Here is a 21,141-nt window from a genome sequence, read left to right on the forward strand (position 1 = left end):
TCCACTCTTTTGCAGCCACTGTCTGCGTGCTTAAATTGAACAATAACCCTAAGTTGTCGTCCTCGAAATAATATTTTATGTACCCTCCAATGTTGATTCCTCATGCGTCTCTTTCTGTGGAGATCCCTCCGTCTCTCTTTTTTTCGGCATACCTTTTCTTATTCACTCTGAACAACAGCGAAAATCGCAAAGCAATCAAATAAAATTTGAATAAAAGATTTTTGTCTGCCGTTGATTTGCGAAAATGTTTGTAAAGTGGGTTTGGGGCAGTAACAACTGAAAATGGTGGGCGGAAACTTGTGAGATTTCAACGGGGGGCGGTACTGTGCAAATATGCGTGCACACATATAGGCAGAGGAAAAGTGGAAAGTGGAAAAGTACAAGAAAATCAATGTAAGGAGACAGATGTGAGTACAGTTTTGGTTAAGTTACGGCTTGAAAGGAACGAAAATATTCTTTGAACTGGGGGATCTCAAAATTGAAAGCATTTCGAGTGGTTGAGATTTATAGAGGGAAGAAAGCGAACAAAAAGTCCCATTTAAATATGAAAATAAAGGTATAATTGGGGTTGCAAAGGAATGAGTTTTAAAGATTAAAATTAAAATTTAATAAAACGTTAAAGTCCGTGGAAGCTATTAAAATAAATATGGTAGAAATATTTTGGTTCATTTTAATTGATTGTTCTAATAAAAATCTGTTTTGATTTTTATGTATTTACTTTAGCTTTTTTAAGCATAAAAGCATACTAAGTTAGTTTAGCCCTGATAAATCAGATACAGAAAAATGTTTATTTAACTAAAAAGTAATTATTCTCTATAACTAGTTTTACTTATAATGACTTTGTAATAGGGAAATCCAAGCAAGAAATGTTCAACTGGTTGGGAAACAAATTCGTTATTTTCATGAACCATTACCCACCCTTTTAACTTTTTTTCTTACCCTTTTGCACAGGAACTGACCCTCATTAAAATCTTTTTATAAACATCCTTGAACCAACCTCTCCCACCGCTCAACATCCCAACTTCCGCGACCCTGACCCGACTGTGAATTTATATTGACATTGACCTTGACCAGAATACGGGAAATGCAAATTAGTGGAACCCGGAGACCCAGACCCAAACAAAATAAAAACAAAAACTCATTATAAGGCATTGGCCTTCCTAAAACCACCCAAAAAACCACCCAACTAATTTCATTTCATACCAAATTACACCCACAGCGATGACGTCAGAGCGTAAGGAATCCGGGGCAAAAACCTAATTAGCCACTTTTCTTGTCCTGGCTATCATTTTCACTGTCACGGGCGAAGAGCAAGGCGCAAGGAGAGCCAAGGAAACGCAGTTGGGCGGGAAAAACCCACCCACCACCCCGCGAAGGTCGAGACCCAAAGATGAAACTGAAGATGGAAATGGAGAAGGAGGAAAACTGTCGCATTAAGCGACCAAAAAGGAAAAAAAACTTTTATTAACGCCGCGAAAATATTTACTCAATTTATTTTTGGTGGGAAAATGGGAAGGAAGTGTCTGCGGAAAATATCCAGCAGGTGGCGCTTCGTTGACCTCGTTACGAAAGTGTTGAGAAAATCCAGCTGACCGCAAATTGAAGCGGAGGTCAAAGTTCACAGGCGCTAATGCAATTAACACTCTCTCGGAAAATTCTCCTTCAACTGCTCTCTATCTCTATCTCTCTCTCTTCCCAGTGTTTCTCTCTCGCTCACTCATCTGCTGGCGGAGCAATTTGCCGTCACTTGTATCGGGCAAACAGAAACGGAAGGCTAAGTTTTTAATTAATTTAGCTCTGCAAACGGTGGGCGTGGCCCGAAGTTTTCCATTTTCCCTCGAGCCTTTGTGTGTGTGTGTGTACGTCTGGCACTGTTGTGCCTGTGTGCGTGTCCTTGACGTAGGTGTAAAAGGACATCGAGTTGGCTGCCAAAAAGGAACTGGGCGAACAGAAACGGAAAACTGAGGACTTGAAGCAGGATTGAGGGATTCCAGGTTAAAGGAAAATGCGGAGAAAGAGAGCTGAGGAATCAACAATGGTTTCAACGGGTTAAATGTGATAAAGTGGACAAGGGAAATTTAGTTAGAAGAAATTTGTAAAGGCATTATTTGATTTTATATAATTTCCATAATCATTTTAGATTGAGAAAAATGTAAGATATATTTTTTGATATAAGTATAAGTATAAGTATAAATTCATTCAAATATATTTCTTAAAAAAAAGACATTTATTATATTTAAGATGAGACAACATTGTCTACAAATCCAGTTTGATTTATTAAGTAAACATTTAGGTAAAAGTAATATTTTCATTTTTTACACTTCTTAATAATTAAAATAAATATTTTTCAATATAGAAAACTTTTTATTCTTTAATGAAACGTTCAGTTCCCATACTTCCACCACTTCAAACTTCCCAAACTCTTCCAATACCTCCATATTTTTCTACATTTTCATGGTAGTTCTGTTTCGGGACTCCAGTTGCTGCCACGCAGTTCATTTTGTGGAGCTCAAACTTTAAATGCTTCGGCAAGTTGTTGCAACTTTGTGTGGCCACGCAAATCAGCGTAACATAAAACGCCAAATGATTCGCTAACTTTTCAGGCACCGTTTTTCCCCTTCTTCCATTAAGTTAACTTGGTTTGCTTTTGCGTATTTTTTCCAAGCCATTTTTATTGTTTTAAGCCGTCCAGCGTAAAAACTTTCGTTAGGAAAAACTTTTGCCAGGGTCCTGTCAATGCAGGCCCTAAATATTTATAGACTGCAGTGGGAATAGAGGTGAGAGGATATCCAAGGTGTGAGGCATCAACAGTATCTGCGGAGCAATAGCAGCTGTCTTGACTCTGTAAGCGGCATAGCATTTTCACACGCCGCCAGAAATTTGCATAGGGAAATATTCCCCGCTCAGATCGAAACCCTTTCTTTGTATTCTCCCAAACGGGCGACAGAGAATTATATGGAAATTATGCAAATGCAGTCGAGGGATATCCTCGAAAACCTCGGGGGTAGAGTGTAATACACCCATAGACAACCAGGAATTTAATTGCAACGTTTCGAAGGCAACAGCATCCTTTGTTCATTTTGCAACAGGACATCGGTTATGTTTGCCATTGTTGTGGCACTGTGCCTCCTTTCAATAGCAGACCCCTTTTTTGTGCGAATCGATTGGCAATTGGCAATCGGCAATAATCAATGGCATAAGTGCTAATTTGCATTGTCAGTTTGTCAGCCTGTCGGGGGGATTGCCATTTTAATTATGCCTTGCAATTGACTCTCATGAATCGTAAATACGTGTTACATTCAGTCAGTCAAGTGGTGGCTTATTACAGGGCTCGATGGTTGAATTAAACGACTGCCTTTCACCTTGAAAACGATACTAGTTATGAATTACTTCATAAAAATGAATGTAAGCAACAAGAATGAATATGTAAACGACAAGGAATTAAATATGCATTGCGAAATAAGACAGTCAGCAAAAGTAAACTATTAACTGAAATCATAAAAATATTAGCATTAAAAAAATTGTAACTAGATTAAAATTAAAATACATTATTAAATTTGTATCTTCAGCTCATGTTAAATACCTTAAGTTCACAAATAATGCAAATATTAGTATGCAATTAAATCATTAAAAATAATTAAGCCTTAAAAAATACAAAAAAAAGTGGAAATTAAAAATTCATTTTTGAAATTTAATCTTCAGATCTTGTATAAAATATTTAGAGTTTTCAAATAATGCAATCTTCTGAAGGGAATAGTATCATAAAAATAATATAATATGTTAATGCGAATTAATAAAAGCTCATTAGCACATGCCCTAAATAATTAATGGTCAGTGAACTTTTAAGTGTATTAAGTTCATGCACAAAAGAACCTACAACGAAATTAACAGTAACTTTTAATACTCTCTTTCCCTTTCCATCAAGATTTAAGTGTTTGTTCAACGGCAAAGCCAACTGAATAAATGCAACCTGCACTTTCGGAGACGAAATCAATTTCAGGGATCATAAACTCGCCGCGAAATAACCCGAAATCGAGAGGAAAACAAAGGCGCATCGGCGGTGACTGTTGGCTTTTGAGTGGTCTGGTCCAATTAACAGGCCATAAAACTGGGAACGAGAACGCGCGGCAAACAGTAGCGCCTTGCAATTAACCGGGCTAATTAAGTCGCACCCATGAATAGGAGCTGAAAACGTGGCCTGTAATGAGCCAATTTGCATGTTTAAAAGCGCATTAAGCTGTGGCTGAAAAACAAGGCGACTGCTAAGCAGCCAGGCTTAAAAAACAAGGCTAGCAAACAATCACCTAAGCCTGATGCTTTTGATAAAGGCTACCAAGGAACCAATTTCCCCAAGTAAAATATCTATGCACTTTGAAAAGAATTTAATTACAAAAAAAACTTTTGGGGGAGTAATTAACGACCGTTGATGCTTACAGTCCGAGTAACTTCCCAAAAAAATTAGATTTTTAATTTAGTTATTTTCTACACGTAAATAAAAGTTTTGACAAAGTATTTAAATATGTTATTTTAAATTTAAAAACGTCTTAAATTTTAGTCAGGCTTTTGGATTATTTTATGAATTATTATTTATAAGCCATTGCTAAGAAGGATTATATTTGTATGTAAGTTCATTAAAATTCTAGCTAATTTTTTGCAAGACAAATTATGTTCATTAGATCGAAGCTTCAGTTACTGTTAATGGTATCTACAAAAAATTGTTGACAATTCTATTACTTTTAACTATTTATTTATTAATAAATTGCTGTAAAATAAAATCAAATATTTTGAACACTTAAGTACATTTTTATACAGTGATTTTAAATATGAATTAACAAATATTTCATTTAGCCATTTTCTTAGCTAGCATAAGCATGTTTTTGAATCTGACTTTTTCTTAGTGCCTGGCCCATAAATTTCCCCACTCGAGCATGTCAAAACACTCGTTCGCATCTGACCAGCGCAACCCCCATGTGAAAGCCAACTCAGCCACAGACTTTATTCCACATGCACATTTCTTGCCAAGGCAAAAACAGTCTTTATGGAGGGAGGGGGTTTTAGAGGCACTGCAGTTGGCAGTCACATTGGCCCATTGGCCATTTGGCCATTTGGCCAACCATTTGTCTGCGGCAGACAGCGATGACGATCCGAATGACGACGGGGCGTGCATTTTGTTTACATTTGCGGGCCAAAAAACGAGAGACCCGGCTATAAGGGAAGCCGTTTCGCTTCCACTTTTTTTTTTTGGTAGCCAGCTTATGATTAATTGCCCCTTGCAGGCGCCGGTCCAACCTCCTCGAACAGAAAAATAACCATTTGAAGCCAACAAAAAAACACAGGGGTACTAAAACTTCACTTGTTAATACCAAAAAATTAACGCAAATTATTTCAGCGCACACTGCAAATGATGGCCAAGATAATACGCCAATGGGCGTATCGAGAGCCGAGAAATGGAGAAGGGAGCTGACTTCGTATTTAGATGGTAATTAAAATTGATGTGAGCTCATTTTAAATTGAATGGCCGGAGGGGAAAAGCGGTGGATAAAAACCGTTGATTGAAATTGGAAGCGAAGTGTGGTAATGGAAATAGTTAAACCATCGGCGGGGGTTTTGGAAAATCTATAAAACCAATAAGGTCTAAAGGCTAATGGCTGGAAGGTTTCAATTAAGTGCCAGTTAAAGAAACGAATAAATTTCATTACCTCGAAACTGAACTCTTGGCTGGATAATTACAATTTAGCTGGAAAATAATTAAAACTAAATGCTTCTGGGCTTACTTAATTGGCGCCAATTTAATTATTATTATAATTGGAGCAACTCTTGGGATCTTTATGATATGACGATATGAAGGATACAACAATATGAAGAATCGTGCCTTCGTACTTTAAACTTATGAGCTATAAAACTGAATAGTATAATATATTAACCATGATTGGTCACTATAATTTCAATTTTAATCATCATGTTTGATGTTACATTAATTGATAGCTCTTCAAAGGTTAATCTACAATTATCTATTTTTTCATTTTAATTAATTCCCTTATTGACACCACCTCAACTCTCATTAGAGGTCCAACAATGTTTACTTCAACACTTCATTTCCTCGTTGCGTAACTCGTTTCAGTGAATCCAATTTCGCTTATTGGCTCGTTTATTGGCTCCATTCAGCTCCATCTATCTACACTTCGGGCCACTTCAGATCCGATCAGTTCCATTGTGGCCATTCTCAATGGACTCCCACTTCAGCGGGCAAGTTGGTTACTAATTTTTTGCAATTGTATCTACGGGATCTATGGCATCCGCAGCCATCTATCTATGCATCCAGCCATCTAGCCATATAGCCATCCACTTGTAATTGTATCTATGCAGCAGTCGTCGTTTCAATAAACCGCACTAATGAAGCCCATTCAAAGTGCAATGATGTACCAATCTCCCTCGAAATCCCTTCACACTTTTCGATCCCGTCCTTTGGGAGTTTTCCGCTTGGCGTCGATTTTAATGGGCGCGAATATTAATGACATTTCTATTGCATTTGGCGGTGTGGAGCCCAAAGAAGCCCAGCCAGAAAACTCTTGTCAGCGTAATTATGAGCTATGTTCTCCCCCCTCTGCGAATGGAAAGTCTAGGACTATCTACGCGTCTCCTGCTTTTACTCACAGTTTTTTTTTCCATTTTTCAGTGCTTTCATTATTTCTTGCTGTTTTTCATTTGGTTTTTTTTTATCTCGGGATATTTTCCATATGCTGCTGAACCATTGAAAAATATTGCAACACTCTGATACTGTAATTTAAATTTTTTTCAATATTACAACCGAACTGGTAAAAATTATTTCTTAGAACTTAAATTAGTTAAAAGTCTCGGCTTGAATAAAGTTTAAACACAAAATTGTATTTATATAATTTTTAAGTTATAAACCTGCCATAAAATTTAAACCTTTAAGTTGATTAAATATAATAAATTTAAATTTAAAAAACTTATTGAATTGTCTTTGGCTTATATTATATATTATTATAATAATACTTTTGAACTTTGTGTGTACATGTGCAACATAAAATTTTTTGTGAACCAACAGTAAATCATTTTTTGGAGTGAAGTACAAGCTAATATACAAGCTAAATTATAACACTTAGGCAATGTTATTGTGTGAAAGTATGGTAAACCTTTAAGTGGCTTCTAAGATTAACCAAATTATAAGCCAAATAAATAATAGTAATCAGGAGCACAGGCTGCATGTATGGCTTTCAAATTTCACTAATTTTAGAATGGAAATACATGCAAAGTGGGCGTGTCAGCGGCCATGCTAAATACATTTCTTACCCGCCTTATCCCCTCATTGCGCGGCAAAGTTTAAGTGCAGCTGGGGACTTTTCAGAGGCACTGTTCCTGTTGCATGCCTCAATGCACTTCCACTTGCCGAGCAGCCAACCAAGAGCTCGAGGGGCAGCCGCGAAAATGGAGTTGCTGCGATACCTTCAAGTACGAGAATTATTTCGCTTTTCTTTATTTCCATGTTGCCATAATTGCGAGGTAGTCGTCGACGTCGCTGCAATTCTTTCATCAAAGTGCGCCTCATCAGCGAAAAAAATACAAAAAAAAAAAAAAAAAAAAACATAACCCTGCCACTTTTTTCATCCCACTCTATCTATCCCGGTCTCTGTCTCGCTTTTCGCGCGGTAATTAAAGCAAACTGCGAATTTTTTTCGGCGCTTTTCAGAGCTGTAATTAAAAATGGCAAAAGTTTTGTTTTTTTATTTTCATCGCTTTTGTTGCATGCAGCGTCGACTGTGTGGGAAAAAACCGCGTCAAAAGCAACGGAAATGCAATGGAACGAATCCGCGCCCAGTCTCAGTTTTTCCCCCCATTTTTCCCCATTTTCCCCATTTTCCATACTGCCTCAGTCACAGCCCTTTCCTTTTGCTCGGTTTTTGTGCATTTCGCTTTTGGTTTTTATTTTGCCTGGCATTGATATGGCAAAAGTTGTTGGATTGCCGTTGTTTCGGTGCCTTGGGTTTGGGCAGTTATGACCGCAAAATCAGCTTAAAGTTGTATAGCCCGATGGAGCTGAAAAAGCCAGCGAACTGTGAGTTGGCTATGAAAAGACCACTGGAAAAGGTAAGAGCTTTTCCCCGAACCCTACTGAATAATGTGAGTTGTTTTTAAGGAACAATAAACCTTAATATTTATGTTTTCTTTAAAGTTTTGAATTTATATTGCCTTTGTTTGGGTATCGGATTTAAGAGAAGCATACTTATATTTACATTTTTAAGATAAGAATTCAATTTTCATTTGGAAAACAGTATAATTTATTTGCTATGCAAAGTCAACTAAGTTATTTTATTTGATCTTAGGGTACTTACAATAATATATTCTTGTTTAGAAATTAAATTAGGAAACAGTATAATTTTCCTCCAGTTTTAAAAGTCAACTCTTTGTATCATGTTTATTTCTAAAACAATTTTTTTCTTACAAAATAACATAAAGCATCCTTGAAGTATAGTATTTCTTCAGACTGGTTTCCAAATTTGGCTGATTCCCTTTCAAAATGATCCACAATAAGCCCTACAATCATTTACATCCAATCAGCTTGTGCCGACACTCCTGACCATCCTGTCACTGGCCACCTCTCAATTCCGTCAATCAACCGAGAGGAGGGGGGAAAAATCAAGTCAAGACCGCCAACTAACCATAAATACGCCAGAGCCGAAAAACAAATTAAATTAAGCGACGAGACAAAAGGCAGACTTGCAGCAATTTACAGAAAAACTGCCAACAAATCAAATTGCCATAAAACCAGGGGCAGCCGAAGAAACGAAAGGGGGCCAATTCCCGGGTTGACAATTGCGGTGGCGGTGGCGGTGGTTTGTGGCTGAGTAAATAATTTCGTCTTGGCCATAAAAAGGCTGTTTTTCAGTGGAGCAGGCCTGTCAATTGCCGGGAGATTGATGCCCCTGGATAATAGCGACGCGAACAATTTGCAGACGACAACACGCCGCAAAACTGAGGAGACAAACTTGGAGCTGCTCCTTGGCTGAAAAACTAAAAACAAAAAAAAAGTTAATAAAAAAAAGGCAAAGACAGATGGAGACGCGACATCATCTCCAACGGTGGTCTGCGGCGACAACTGAATGACAACTCTTTAGGCCGTCCGCGCTAACGGGATTTCAGCTGGCCAACTGGGCAACGCAGCAAACTGAGCAACTGAGCAAGTTATTTGCCCAAAAATGGCCAGGAACATTCGAAGTGTTGACATGGCTCAGACGGGTGACAAAGGCGCATGCGTGACACCCCCAGGAGATGGATTAATACAGGAGGGGGAAGGGGGGGGACTGTTGGGTCGGGATGAATCGAACCAAAGGAAAACTTCGCCATCCGATATGGTAAACAATTCTCTGGCCCACAAGACATGGGACAAATTCCAGCCAGCTGTCCCAGCTCAATTAGCTATCAAGATCATCGCGACTTTGACTCCGAGCGATGGGAATTGTTCGCGGCCAACAGCTGGATGGCTGAAAACGATGGAAAGCTGGATAGACGGGCCTAGACAAAGAACCATTGTTTGGCCCTCCGACAGGATGCAATAAAATGCAGGTGCATATCCCACATCCATCTCCAGCCACAGCTTTGAATTCAACTTCATCTGCAGTTGCACTTGCAGAAACGATTACATTTTTTGTTTTCTTTAGGGCTATTATAAAAATAGGTTAGTATTATAAAGGAAGTATTTATATTTACATTTTACGGATCTTAAAATAGTCATTAAAGTGACTTATTAATAGACAAAACCTCTCTGTTACGACAAAATGTATCTTGATTAATAGTTTTATAAAATATTTTGTTTTGAAAACAAAAAAATTGCATATTTAGTTAACACTGTTGTATTAAAGCTTTATATTTATTTTAAGCTAAAGGATCTTAATAAATATAAAATAACTGATGAGACAAAAACAAAAATTTAAATTCAATTTGATATTAAAATTTAGTAGACTTTAAAATATGCTGTTACATAAAGTTTTCTTGTTTAATTTTAGGTGATGATGTTTTATTTTCGAAAAATAAATTTAAAAAACCATTGAATTGACAGTTTTCTGTACACCTATTTATTTATTTAACGATAGCATCAGTAGGCTTTCAGTGCATGTCCTTTGCGAAGTGCATCCGAGTTCTGCTCTCGCAGCGTTCTCAACATGTTGCCAAGTCATTAACTTGAGCCTGTTTCTGGCTTTTGTAGCATGTTTGTGATTACACGAGTGGGGACTCGCATGGACGTGGCAAGGGGGGATGGGGAGGGGGTAGGAAATGGGAGAGGGGGTCCTGCGAGCGAGGACTGTAACAAAGGCGGCCAGGACAACATGGACATGTCGTTGCCGTTGTTGCGCCTTGAGCGTTTGGGCCATTTGAAAATTGCAGCAGGGTTGCAAGCAACCACTTCGAGCCAGGATCTCCCCCTCCATTTCCTACCCGCCCCCTCCCCCTCTTCACTTTTTTTGCCAGCGCCATTGTCTCGCTTTTTGCGGGTGTGTGTGTGTGTGTGTGTAAGTGTGTCTTGCTCATGTGCGAATTTTTTATGGCTCGAAGAAAACAACCCCCAAGTGGCAGACACGCTGGTGTGCGTGTGGCAATGTCAACTGGGGCGTCTACAAGCTGCTAAGTGCACTTGCCCGGCATTTCTTTGGCCCCTCCCCAGCCCCCTTGAATTCACCCCTCCCCCCCATACTTTTTGCCACACACACGCACACATGTGTGTGTCGTAGGTTTTTCTTTTAGCCATGAATACATAATGCCCTGCACTTGAGGCGGACTCTTTTCTTTCTGCCTTCCTCTGAGTGCGACAAAGGCGAGCGGCTAATTCAGATGCCAGATTCTCGGCAGCGAGGGTCCGTCAGATAAATGCATTCTCTAAATGTTGCAAAAAGGATACACACCCCCGCACACACCCTTCTCTGGTGAACAAATGGATACCCCCATGCCCAAGGATCTTTGTGTGTGCTTCTTCCGTTGCCAGTCGGCCGGAAAGTAATTAAAATCTGCGCCTAAGTGCATCTCTTCAAAATGCTGCTGTGAAACAAAAAAGTGCAAAATTGAGTTGCAGAAAAATGAAAGAAAGGCGATTTGAATGGCCTGACTGAGGTCCTTAAATCGGACAGAAATAGTAAATATTTTTCTATTACTAAAAGACACCACCTGGCGACAGGTTTAGGTAAACTAACAAATAAATCTGAATAAATAGAAAAAGAAAAAAAGTACTGGAAATAATTTGCATATCCTTGCAGAGCTTACCAGCGCCCTCTGTTGGCGGGGCAAACTGTTCCCACTGCTTTAGCACAGACACATTTTGAGTGGGAATGGTTTGAGCGAGGGGAAAACATGGAAATCATCTGAAAGGGGTTGAAAACATAGCATGACATCGCGAAAGAAAAAACATGGAATCAAATGCACTCGAACTCAAACTCAAATCCAACCCCCACTCAAAAATACCCCTCAAACTCAAAATTACCCCTCAAAACAAATGACTCAAAACAAAAAGGAGCTCAACTCAAAAAGGAATTGAGGGGAATATAATTGAGTAGAAGGGAGTTGAGTGAAACAGCCCCTGTCAAAATTCGTATATAGGCATTACTTCTATGTATTTACCAATTCTGGCAGCTGTGCTAATTAATCGAAGCTAGTAATTGAACAGAATAATTGAAAACGTGTTTATATACTTGGAATAGGGAAAAATGTATGAGCAAACAATGATCAAATGTATTCCGGTTGTCCAGTAATTTTATTTCTTATTAAAAATTAAAATTATTTAATCGAACGCTATACAAATTTAAATTAGTCAATTTAAAAATGTCCAATTATAAGATTGTTTCTTGTTACTAACTCATTAAGTTGTCATTAATTTAAAAATATTCATATTAAAAAATAAATGGTAATTGATATGGATATGTACTTTAGAATTTATTTCTTTACAAAATGTTTTTTCTATTTGTTTATTTTTAGAACGAAATCAATTATAGCTTTAAGACAATGGAAAATCAATTTCACTGAATCGATTGTGCCACGACTTTTTTTAAATTTATTTTCATGTAAATACGTCTATACTGACAATATATTTTTCTATACAAACTTTTGCAATGTTTTCAATGTGACAACCAAGAAATTCTTTCCTGTTTCCCCCTTATTATTAAATACAGAAACTAGCTGAAAGTTTCGAGGGGCCATGGCAACGTAAGCGGCGAAGAATGTTAAGAGTTTTCAATATGATGCAAACATTTTCTACATTTCCCAAACTTTTTCTTGCCACACGCAGCTGCCGGGATAAAGTTTTCCTTTGGATGGCGAGCGAATGAAAAAAAATCCTGTAGAGATTCTCCATCATCATCTGAAACATCATTGTTCGCTCCGGGCACAAGTTCAATTCTCAAATGCAAACTGCAAATGAGCAAAAAATTGTCAGACCAACGGAGTGGAGGAAAACTGTGAAAATTGAAATGAAAATTACCCATTGTGGCATCGGCAGCATTTCAATTTGAGCTGCCATTTTGCACGTGCCCGGAGAGGGCTTCCTTCTGACCCAGAACCTTCCCTTTCCCTTCTTTCCCTCTAATGGTCTATGGCTGGTTGAATTTTCCCCATTTCACCATTTTCCCCACCCACAATACCGCCACCCGTTCTTCGGTAATCTTGGCAAATGCCTGGGAGCCTTGCATTTTATTCATGGCCTCCGTCCACGTCCGACTTTATTAGTTATTTTCCGCTCAATTTGTGCTCCTGGGGAGGCAGGATAACAAGAAAAATTATTTTCATTTCATTCAACACATTCATTATGGTCCAGAGTAGCGTGTCCATTGCCACACCTTTCTCGGCTTTCCTTCCAAAAGGACTACCGAATTCCGATTTAATTGTTAATTGGTGATGATTAAATAGACTACTTTTTCGATGCTTAAACAAAAAACTTAAGCTGAATTTATAATACATTATTTTATATGTTTACAATGAGTAGGTAAAAGGTCTTACAAAATACAAAGGAAATAAAGGACAATGAATTTAAATTTTAAAATTACCAATTTTATTTAGTGCTCTGTAAACTTAAATATTTTCCCAAGATAAAAGTAAATTTTATGGTAAATTTAGAATTTTAAATAAGTACCCAAAACTTATTTTAGACCCATTTACTTTTTATTAAGTTAAAATTAGTTTTTTTTTTGTACAGTGTGGCACACAATTTTCCCAGGTGTCAGGATGGGGACATCTTTTGTTGCAATTCACGTTGATTAACGGCCGGTGAAGGTCGAGTCCTGTTTCCCCAAGCCCCCTAACCTCCTCCTTTTTGGGAACCTTCTCAGCTGTTCGAGAAGAGTGAGAAAAGTTCACAGCTAATTACATTGGTTAGTTAAAAGTTTAGGCACAATTATCAACACTTTTCAAGGCGCGACATGATGGGGCACAAAAAACTTGCCAGAAACGCCCACAGTCGTCCGCTATATAAAACCAATGCGGTGGACTGACCACAAACAGTTCCTGTTCAAAATCTCTTGGAAAAGTTACCTAAAAATAAAATGGAAAAGGCAGTGGATAATTCAGCCAGGACCTTTATGGACATGATGCGAATGCCAGTGTTGTTCTACAGGAGCATTGGAGAGGATATCTACGCTCATCGCTCCACGAATCCATTGAAATCGCTTCTGCTCAAGATCTACCTATATGCGGGATTTATAAATTTCAATCTGCTAGTTATCGGCGAACTGGTGTTTTTCTATAACTCATTGCAGGACTTTGACACCATTCGTTTGGCCATTGCCGTGGCTCCCTGTATTGGATTTTCCTTGGTGGCTGATTTCAAACAAGTTGCCATGGTGAATGGTCGAAAAACCATGATTATGCTGCTCGATGACCTGGAGGATATGCATCCGAAGACCCTGGAGAAACAGAAGGAATACAAATTGTCGGATTTTGAAAAGACCATGAAACGGGTGATCAACATTTTCACCTTTCTCTGTTTGGCCTATACGACCACATTTTCATTTGATCCGGCCATAAAGGCTTCGGTGAAGTTCAACTTACTGGGCTACGATACCTTCGATCGTAATTTCGGTTTCCTCATCTGGTTTCCCTTTGATGCCACAAGTAGTAATTGGGTTTACTGGATCATGTACTGGGATATAGCTCATGGAGCTTATTTGGCGGGAATTGCCTTTCTCTGCGCTGATCTTCTACTCGTCGTGGTGATTACACAGATCTGCATGCACTTCAATTACATATCCATGCGATTGGAGCAGCATCCATGTAAATCGGAGGAGGATAGAGAAAATATAGAGTTCCTCATTGGGATAATCAGGTACCACGATAAGTGCCTGAAGTAAGTGGAAAACATGCTCCTTTATTTTCCAAACCTATTCCATATTTCTATTTTTCAGACTTTGCGAAAGTGTAAATGATCTGTACAGCTTCTCGCTGCTCTTAAATTTCTTGATGGCCTCCATGCAGATTTGCTTTATAGCCTTTCAAGTTACCGAGTCCACCGTGGAAGTTATCATTATCTACTGCATATTCTTGATGACCTCATTGGTGCAGGTGTTTTTAGTGTGCTACTATGGAGACACTTTGATTGCCGCTGTAAGAGGAACATAAAATATATAGAAGTCAAGCCACTCAACTTAATAACCTTTTTAGAGCCTGCGAGTGGGCGATGCTGCCTACAATCAGAAGTGGTTTCAGTGCAGCAAATCCTATTGCAGTATGCTGAAGTTACTCATTTTGAGAAGTCAGAAGCAGGCTTCAATTAGACCGCCGACTCTGCCACCTATATCTTTGGTTACCTATATGAAGGTGTGACATAAATACATATAAATACTTTTTAATAACATCTAAATTTGTTCTTAGGTCATCAGCATGTCGTATCAATTCTTTGCTCTACTGAGAACCACATACAGCGTTAATTGAATAGGAAAAGCGCCTCTCTCCGCGCTTCTAAAAATATCCACTTAGTGGAAATCGATTCGTTAATAGGGATTTTCAAACATCTCTTCAATAATCTCCCCAGCATCGCTCTGCCCTGCAATTAAACGCCAATCGCTACATCTGAAGCATTCGAACTTAATGACGCCCTCGACACGCTTTGATAATATTTAATTAAAAATCGCATTTAAAATTAATAAGCTTAAATGGAGACCAATAGCGCCTGGCCGAGCACAAAAATCCGATGGCAGTAGAGGCGCACGAGGCAAACAAAATAATATTTTTTTTTCAAAAGGAATATTACAGCACCGTCCACAAAAAATGTTCCCAGAATGGGGGCGTATATAAAAGCAGAAAATGGGGACCCATCCCCAAAAAACATAAAAAAAAACTCCCCGTTCTGACCTGGTAATAAAAGGAACAACATAAAACGCAATCACAATCATCGACAATAATCTGGCAGCAACAACCAACAAAAAAATGCTTATTATAAAATTTCACAGTTTTTCAATGAGCAAAAACGAAACGGAGGGGGTGTAAAAAATGGTCGAGAGTGCGGGGAGGGGGGTGGAATGGCAATGGCTTTTCAAAATCATAATGGCAGCTAGTAACAAGAGTTTTGTGTGCAAATAAGTGGGCGAGGGTGGTATGAAAATTTGTTTTGCCATGGCGGCCAACCGATCAGAGTCGGAGCTGGCAAATACCACGTCAGCAGGAGATGTCCTCCGTCTCCACAGCCCTATACACTGAGAAAAAGGAATGGTGCTTAGATCTGAATTCGATCTGTAATCCCGAAAATCCCATTTAAAATTAATAAATTCACTTACAAACATCATTGTCGTACTTAGCTGCCTTCTCAACCAAAAATAGTTACAAACAATTAACTGAAATAGGTAAACATTTCTTTTTTATTTCTGGTGCACGAATAAAACAATCCTTCGTGTTTTTTTGTTGGTTTTATATTACATTTTTTAAAAAAATATGGAAATATGACACTCAAAAACGAAAATTATAAATTATGCGTAATTATTTTAAATTGAATAATTAAAATAGTTTGAGATCCTCAAACTTTTTCAATACATTTATTCAATTGGCAATAAGATCAACTAATACAAGCACGGGCAAATTTTAAAACATTATAATTAATAAATTTAAAAAAAAAAACAGAAGTATATAAGAAGAAATGTTCTGAAAGGACCCTTAAAATATTTAAATATAATATAATTAATTCCAAATTTAAAATATTTTAATATTTTCTAGGTGTATGACTCCGATGTTCACGTCACGCGCGACCACTTAAAAAACCTTGCCCCCCCAGTCCCCCTCCACTCACCGCTCCTTCGCACTCCCTCCCCCTCACAGCCCCTCCCTTTTATACCGTTGCATTTTCCCTTAACAGGCCGTTAGTCGTTATTATTTTGGTCCATTGACGCTGCGGGCCATTGCTATATAGTGTATACACAAGGCGAAGAAGCGAGTGCTGTGTATATAGAATGGCTCCTGCATATAGAGGGAAGGGACGGCGGGGAGGGGGTGTCCTTATATACCACCCCCAGGATATGGACTCAAACTCGAACTCGAACTCGGACCATCCACCCTCAGTGACGTTGATGTCCCGTATTGGAATCGCGTTCGTTTCGTTTTGGTCCTGCTCTTGGTCCTTGTCCTCCTCACCGCCATCGCCATCATCATCATCATCAGGAGCAGGATAAGGAGCAGGAGCAGGAGCAGCAGGAGCGACAGGACGAAACTTTGGATGGGGGCGCACTCTGAACCACCAGGAGGGCAATTTTTATAATTTTAGTCTCGTTTGCTTTGAATTTACTTTTTATTTTCCTTTTTTTCCCAATGCCGCGCAGTTTCTTTTCAAGCTTCCCTTGGCTTGACTCCTCCCCTTCTTTCAGGACTTTGTCCTGGCGGGTGGATGCTTTCCCCCGCCTCCCCCTCCAGCCCACTTTTCTTCGGCTTGTTTCTTTTCTAACATTTCTTGTCAGCCAGCGGAGACAGACAGAGACGGACTGACGGGGAGTAAGAGAGAGAGAGAGGGCCAAACTCGGATTTACTTATGGCCTTTGTATTGGTTTCAGTTGACGCTTTTCATCTCCCACCAGCGAATGCAAAATGGCGTTGACTGTATTGATTTTTGATTTATTGGCGATTTGCCTTGTTTATGCCCGGATCGCGGGCTAACGGTACAGGACCAACAAGGCGGCTAATGTTGGGCTAATGATTAGTCATCCACTAGGCAACTGTACTTGATATACTAAGAGGCAGAAGGATCTTACGATAAGATTTGATAGATACGATTTGATATTCATTTATAATGTGGCAATGCCTTTTACTAGGACATTAGATTAAGTGCAGAACATTAAATTGTAAGCAAACGTTCCTTAAAAACACATCTTTTCTCTTAAATTCTTAATTAGACTTAAGTTTAATTAATCATGTGGCTTGGAATTTGTTTCCAATCAAAGTTGGCAATCTAATTAAACATTAATATTGCAATGAAATAGACATTTCAAAACCATTGTAGCAATACTGCTGGCCTTTCCTAACAATAAAAATATAGAAATATTTACATACAAAGTTAATCATTATAAAAAGAAACCATGGCCGCTGCATTTTGTCAATAACCTAATTTCTCACATTACTTTTAACAATGTTATGCAGTTCCTAGACTTTCCTCTCAAGATTTTAATTTCAATCAATTATGCGAATTATCTATTGTGTTTTTCCTTTATCTATGCCTGTGTTCCCAGTCAGCAAAGTCACTGCCTGATGTCCTTTTATCGAACATTCTTCTCTGCCCATTGCGTCCACTCCATTTGCTGCTCATATTTCCTGTCGCATTTTCCCCCATGCATTCAGGCAAACATTTCGTTTTGTATTTTTCCAGGCAAAAGAGGAGTGGAAAAAATCGCCGGACACAAACTACGCAAATACGTGAAAAAATCTTTTTATTTTGTGCAGCATTCAAGCTCATCAGCTTTTAATTTTATGCTCTTCCCGGTGTCCCAGGACCCGGGATTTCTCAGAAGAGTCCTGGACTCCGGGACATCAGCACTGAGTTTAAGACTCAGTCTCGTGGCAACCGGCGCTAATGAGATCCAAACGAAGAGCCCAGGCAACTTTCCATTACGCTGAGTTTTTCCAGCTTTTTTTTATGCCTCGCTTTTCCTTCTATTGCTTCTTGTTGTGTTTCGTCCTGAACCTTTGTGCGATGGCTCGCCATTTTCCCCATAGGACAGCAAAATGTCCTTTGGCTTGTTAAGAAAACGTCGCTCTCTAAAGCTTGACAAGCGAGGGAAAATTCGAGGGGTGGTGGAGAGAAGGGGGCCACGACTGACTAGTTGTCGTTGTTGTTTTTCCTCCGTCGCGCTCTTAAATTAGAAAAATGTAAATTTATTTTAATTAAGATAAATAAGTAACAAAATGTTTTATGGAAATTACGTTAACAACGCGTAGACAAGAGGGTGACGGGTGGACTAGATGGGCAATGGGTGGGGGTTTGGGTGGGTGGTTAGTGGGTGGCACTTTCGACCATTACCGGACAAGGACGAAGGGGGAGGGGCGGGGACCGCAGGACAACTGCTTTAGCATGCAAATACACATAATCAGCAGGCAGCAGGCAAACAGCTAACAACAAGCAACAAAAACAGAGGTTCCTCCTCCCTTAAAATTAAATTTTTTTTCCCCATTTGTACACTCCGCCATTTTTATGGCTTTGTTGAAAAGTTTTTTCGTTTGTTTCTCCCATTTTTTTATTAACATCGATCGATGAGTGATTCCCGTTTATTTGCATTGATTACCCATGTACACACACTTTCGACCGCCACTGTTATCGACATTCGTCTGATGGTCGATGTTGAAACTTTTAATTGAGTGCCCCCAACCAAGGGCTTAACAATTAATAAAATATTTTCCCGTTGTTCTTGTTCAAATTAATCAGAGAATTAACAAAGCAAAAAATGTATATTTATGGGAAAAGTTTGAAATGAATAAATGGTATTGACTGGCATTTTTATTCAAAAGGTCTCAAGTAGAAAGGTAAATAAAAAATTAAATAATGCCGTTAACAATTTAAGCTGCGCTATTTTCATAGCCATAATATCGTTCGATAATTTCCTGAGCCTGTTTGTAGATATACACGTTTTCGTGGGTCTGCAGATCCTCGATTTTGGCCAGACCGCCACATTCATCTATGGCTTGGGCCACCTCTTCCTCATGGGAATTGGATACATTGAGCATATTGTTCAGGCCATTCAACACAGCGAGGGTGATCTGTTCAAACTGGCCGATGAGGAGATCACAGAACGGCTGAAGGACGTCCTTTCTAATGAAAATCAGCAACTGCTCCTCATTGCAACCGACTGTGAGATTACTTATGGCCCTGGCAGCCACTGCTTTCTCGTGCATTCCTCCCTTCTTCAAAATCCCAATGATTTTGTGCAACATTCCCCCGTTTATGAAGGCCTGCACCCAGTGCTCATTCCGTGCAGTGGCTCTCCAGAGGAAGTGCACCTCATCCGTATTGGAAAAGAGGACCACGGACGGGAAGTACGAGAGTGGATGGTGGTTAAGAACTTTCTGGCACTGCTCATCCGTTCCGGTCAGGATATTACCCACGGCTCGCATTGCTGCCCTTCCCACTTCGATGTCCTTGTGTCCCATCAGGGATATCAACTTGCCCAGCACTCCACTCTCAATCACCATTTGGATCTGATCCTGACCGCCGCCGGCCAAAAAGCTGATTGCCCACAAAGTGGACACCAGTATTTCCGTGTCCTCGTGATGAATCAGTACATCGAGTGTCGGCAGGATCTGACCAATTGTTTCGGCCGATATCGGTGGATCGTGGTGCCGGCATAGATTCCCAATGGCCATTGTTACATTGGCCAGGAATTGGCCGGGCATATCCGGTTGGATGAGGGAGAGCAGGGGCGGAACCACGCCCAGTCTGATGACAAAGTCCCGCAGCAAAGGACCATCGCCTATAATGTTGGCCAAAGCCCAAATGGCCTGTTCGCAGAGATCCAAATCTGGAGATTTGAGGAGTTCCAGAAAAAGTGGAACGGCGCCAGCAGCTACTACCTAAAAATTGATTAGATTAAATTAATATAAAATAATATAAAATATAGGGTACTAAAATCCTTATCCCACCTGAGTGGTTTGTTCTGAGTTTCCAGAGGCTATGTTGGTCAAGGCCCAGGCTGCCTCGAATTGCTGACTCTTGGGGCTAGTTTTCTTGAGGCACTCCACCAGGATGGGCAGAATGCCGCCTTGGATCAGGTCCTTGATGGGCGGACTCTTGGAGGAGAGCAACTGGCGGATGTCCTGAACGGCGGACAATTGCTGCACCGGCCTACTGGCATCGCCCGCCTTCTGAATGATATTAATCAGATTTTTAGATGGCGGCGCAGGTTCTATTCCATCTGGATTCGAGTCCAAGTCCCTATGAAACTGCTCAATCAGATTCTTGCTGCGTCGGCGGTAAATATTTAATCGATTTGGCGGCATTCTGTGTCCTTAACGACTAAATTGGTTGAAATTATTAGCTCTATTCAATATGTGTAAGTTGCTCTAAAATACGTAGCCTACTGCGATGTTAACTTTAATCGATGTTTTCAAATTTCATTTTCATTTTAGTATATTTATACCCTTGCAGAGGGTATTATAATTTTGGTCAAAAGTGTGCAACGCAGTGAAGGAGACATCTCGGACCCTTAAAGTATATATATTCTTGATCAGGATCACCTCCTGAGTTGATATAGCCATGTCCGTCTGTCTGTTTCTACGCAAACTAGTCTCTCAGTTTTAAAAATATCGAATTGAAACTTTCCACACACCCTTCTTACCTTTGCCCGCTGTATATATGTCGGAACGCCCGGGATCGGCCGACTATATCTCATAGCCGCCATATAAAAAAAATTTACAGTAAAAAAAAAAAAAACTTCCTTCTTTTTGCTTTACGGCGCCTAAACTGGGATGCAAATCTTATCTTACCTTCTTATTCTAGTAGACTTCTTTTGATTAATTTACCATCCCTAGCCAACCGTAGAACGATGCTTGGTACTATCTTTATTTATAACCTTATACATGGTGATATTGACTGCCCCGACTTGTTAAGTCGGCTAAACTTTTCTGTGCCAAGTAGATTAACTAGAAATTATATTCCCCTAATTTTAAATCATTGTAGATCTA

At 39.4% G+C, this 21,141-nt stretch overlaps 2 protein-coding genes across 2 annotated transcripts; one reads left to right on the top strand and one right to left on the bottom strand.

Annotated features, from left to right (window-relative positions):
* The first annotated feature begins 13,541 nt into the window (after positions 1-13,541).
* On the top strand, positions 13,542-14,925 carry LOC108051799 (odorant receptor 67c). The gene is made up of 4 exons (XM_017134017.1): positions 13,542-14,341; positions 14,400-14,598; positions 14,656-14,811; positions 14,866-14,925. Exons 1-4 carry the CDS (start codon positions 13,542-13,544, stop codon positions 14,923-14,925), a joined length of 1,215 nt encoding a protein of 404 aa, XP_016989506.1.
* Positions 14,926-18,943: 4,018 nt separating this feature from the next.
* On the bottom strand, positions 18,944-20,599 carry LOC108051802 (importin subunit alpha-3-like). Its single transcript, XM_017134021.2, has 2 exons — positions 20,101-20,599; positions 18,944-20,031 (listed from the first exon to the last, which is right to left on the bottom strand). The coding sequence occupies exons 1-2, from the start codon at positions 20,455-20,457 to the stop codon at positions 19,021-19,023; spliced, it is 1,368 nt and encodes a 455-aa protein (XP_016989510.1). The 5' UTR covers positions 20,458-20,599; the 3' UTR covers positions 18,944-19,020.
* Between the last annotated feature and the right edge of the window lie 542 nt (positions 20,600-21,141).

The sequence above is a fragment of the Drosophila rhopaloa genome, unplaced genomic scaffold (genome assembly GCF_018152115.1).
Source record: "Drosophila rhopaloa isolate 14029-0021.01 unplaced genomic scaffold, ASM1815211v1 contig_163, whole genome shotgun sequence".
NCBI classification, from domain to species: Eukaryota; Metazoa; Arthropoda; class Insecta; order Diptera; family Drosophilidae; genus Drosophila; species Drosophila rhopaloa.

Excerpts from the sequence above, each read along its gene's own strand:
- LOC108051799 (XM_017134017.1), top strand. The coding sequence starts at position 13,542 with ATGGAAAAGGCAGTGGATAATTCAGCCAGGACCTTTATGGACATGATG. Across the intron at positions 14,342-14,399 it reads TACCACGATAAGTGCCTGAA|ACTTTGCGAAAGTGTAAATG; the intron begins GTAAGTGGAAAA and ends TCTATTTTTCAG. Across the intron at positions 14,812-14,865 it reads CTTTGGTTACCTATATGAAG|GTCATCAGCATGTCGTATCA; the intron begins GTGTGACATAAA and ends ATTTGTTCTTAG.
- LOC108051802 (XM_017134021.2), bottom strand. The coding sequence starts at position 20,457 with ATGCCGCCAAATCGATTAAATATTTACCGCCGACGCAGCAAGAATCTG. Across the intron at positions 20,032-20,100 it reads ACTCAGAACAAACCACTCAG|GTAGTAGCTGCTGGCGCCGT; the intron begins GTGGGATAAGGA and ends ATCAATTTTTAG.